The sequence below is a fragment of the Octopus bimaculoides genome, chromosome 19 (genome assembly GCF_001194135.2).
Source record: "Octopus bimaculoides isolate UCB-OBI-ISO-001 chromosome 19, ASM119413v2, whole genome shotgun sequence".
NCBI classification, from domain to species: Eukaryota; Metazoa; Mollusca; class Cephalopoda; order Octopoda; family Octopodidae; genus Octopus; species Octopus bimaculoides.
The window spans coordinates 4601718-4604217 of NC_068999.1; the positions used below are offsets into that span (position 1 = coordinate 4601718).

Sequence of the window (2500 nt, forward strand, 5' to 3'; positions counted from 1 at the left end):
GTGTGTGTGTGTGTGTGTGTGTGTGCGCGCGTGCGTGTGTGTGTGGCGGGGGGAGGGACAAGATACTGACGGCTGTATGGAACATCTGTTGTCAATATGAAAAGTAATAAAATATAAAATGTGATGGAAACGTCTGGAATATGAGAAATAAAGGTGCATCTGGAAGACACCAGTTAATGGAATGTTCGAGCGAGAGAGGGAGAGCGAGAGGTGAGGGGAAAGGAAAGGGAGAGGGAGAGAGCACGGGAGAGAGCGGGAGGAAGTGAAAGAAAAAAGTATGGCGAACAGAGAGAGATAAAACCCAGAGAGGGGGTGGGTTGTACAGTGGAATTATGGACTTGGTTGAGCAAAGGAGATTTTGAAGAGTGAAACAATGAACCTACAGGTGACTCCCTAATAATAATAATAATAATAATAATAATAATAATAATAATAATAATAATAATAATAATAATAATAATATTATTTCACAAGGCCTGAAATTTGGGGGAAGGAACTAGTCGATTACATCGACCCCAGCACTTGACTGGTACTTAATTTACCGATCGCGAAAGGATGAATGGCAAAGTCGACCTCGGCGGAATTTGAACTCAGAACATAAAAAATAAAGTTGGATGAAATATCGCTAAGCATTTCGCCCGGCGTGCTAACGATTCTGCCAGCTCACCGTCTTAATAATGATGATGATGATGACAACGACGATGATGATGATGATGATGATGATGATGATATATATATATATATGCAAGATGAAAATGGAGGAAGAAAAACAGGAAGAATCTGGTCGTATATACATATATACGACGGACTTCTTTATATATATATGTATATGTACATTCTATCAGACATTAATTCAGGCTTATTCTCCTCCTACTACTCTCTGTTCAACGCTATACACATGTTCCCCAGATTTTTCTAGCCATATAAAGACCTAACACATTCGATGTCGACCAAGGCCGCCATATTAACTAGAGTACTCATAGCATTTATACAAAGTAAATATCTCTCTTTGAGAGATTTAGAAATAATAATATTTCTAGTACTTATATATATATATATATATAAAGCAACTCGGATTTTAAAGGTTATTGCAGTACGCACGTTTCATGCTACTCCATTTATTTAATTAATACTCCTCCACTCATCAAGACTCTACAAATAAAACTAAACGAAACAAATAGTTTATACTTTATGACGTAATATCTTTACTCACAGCAGCGTCGGGTTCGGAGTTCAAATCTAGAGCACTTATCACAGCAAACTTGCTCTTCCTCTCATGGTGGGGCCCGTCTGGTGTATATATGGTCATCCTAGCAAAATAGCGTAAGCGGCCATGTTTACTTTTGAATGACGACGGCAATCGTTGTGGAAGGTTGAACTCAAACGGGAAATAGTAGGAACCGGGGTGGAGGAGGGCTTCGTCCACTTCCTTCTCTCCTGAAAAATTAAAAAATAAAAAGCATTCGAATAACAAAATGGTTTTCGTGAAATATAAACAGTTGTTCTTGTTAGACCTTGGTTATTCTCTGGTCCAGCAGGATGTAGGATTAAAGGCATCCTAACCGTAGACCTTGAGTTTTATTTTTAAATAGTGTATTGAGCATTGCATTACTTAACGTATTATTGTTATTGTTTAACCTTCATAAAGTGAGGATCATTTGGTTGCTATTTCTGAAGGTCGAGTAACCTCACAGAGTCTGCTTAGTGTTTTGTGAGTGATGTTGCTTTTATAGTTTGGGGCCAGGTCAACCCTAATCGGAGTAACGTATGATTAGAGACGTTCCAGACCTATGGCTAATCGTCAAAGCCATAGTGTATCTAGGACTACTTCATCTTTTGTTGGTTGTGTTATTTAACCCCTTGTTAATTTCTAATGAAGTTCATCTATGTTCAAAGTCGTTTAACCCGTCGTCATTCCTTCATTTTTTTTCTCTGATGTATTAAGGATGACATCAACCAATATGTCACCCGTTTTCTTAAAGACAGTCAAATGGGATTTGAAAGACCTTTCATTTATATTCCAGGTCAAACAATTATTCCACTGGCTCCATCTAGTAACACATTTCTGTCACAATTACCATTTGTCCCAATTTAAAATGTTACAAATTCAACAAGGCAGAAGTTGCGCCTGACTGGACTCAGTGGTTGGGCACTTGTGGATTCGCACATGGTTGTTTGCTGGACAAGTTTGTATCACAACTACGTGACTGTGAGTTCAATCTCACAACAGACCACCTTTGGTAAGTGCCGTTTTGCATAATCTAGAGTCAAGAAAAAAATGCCCTGAGTGAAATTTGGTAGACGGAACCATGGTGGGGGGGGGGAAGAATCGGAGAAATCGTTTCTCTTCATGAGTAGTAAACTTCATCCGTTGCCTGGTTTTAAAGACCATCACTTGGTCACGGGGTGCCTTTAACGAGGTCTACTGTGTTTGACTATTTGCTACAACCAACGAAATCTGTACCCCGAGTCGACTTTACTCTGATCTCGCGCATCCACG

The 2500-nt window shown here is 39.2% G+C and overlaps 1 protein-coding gene across 1 annotated transcript in view; it reads right to left on the minus strand.

The window, feature by feature from the left end:
* LOC106872700 (arrestin domain-containing protein 4) overlaps nt 1–2500 on the minus strand; it is a 173149-nt gene that overhangs the window by 10112 nt on the left and 160537 nt on the right. The window contains exon 5 of the mRNA XM_052974887.1: nt 1214–1437. Within this exon, the coding sequence (XP_052830847.1) occupies nt 1214–1437 (224 nt within the window). The remainder of the gene's footprint in view (nt 1–1213; nt 1438–2500) is intronic.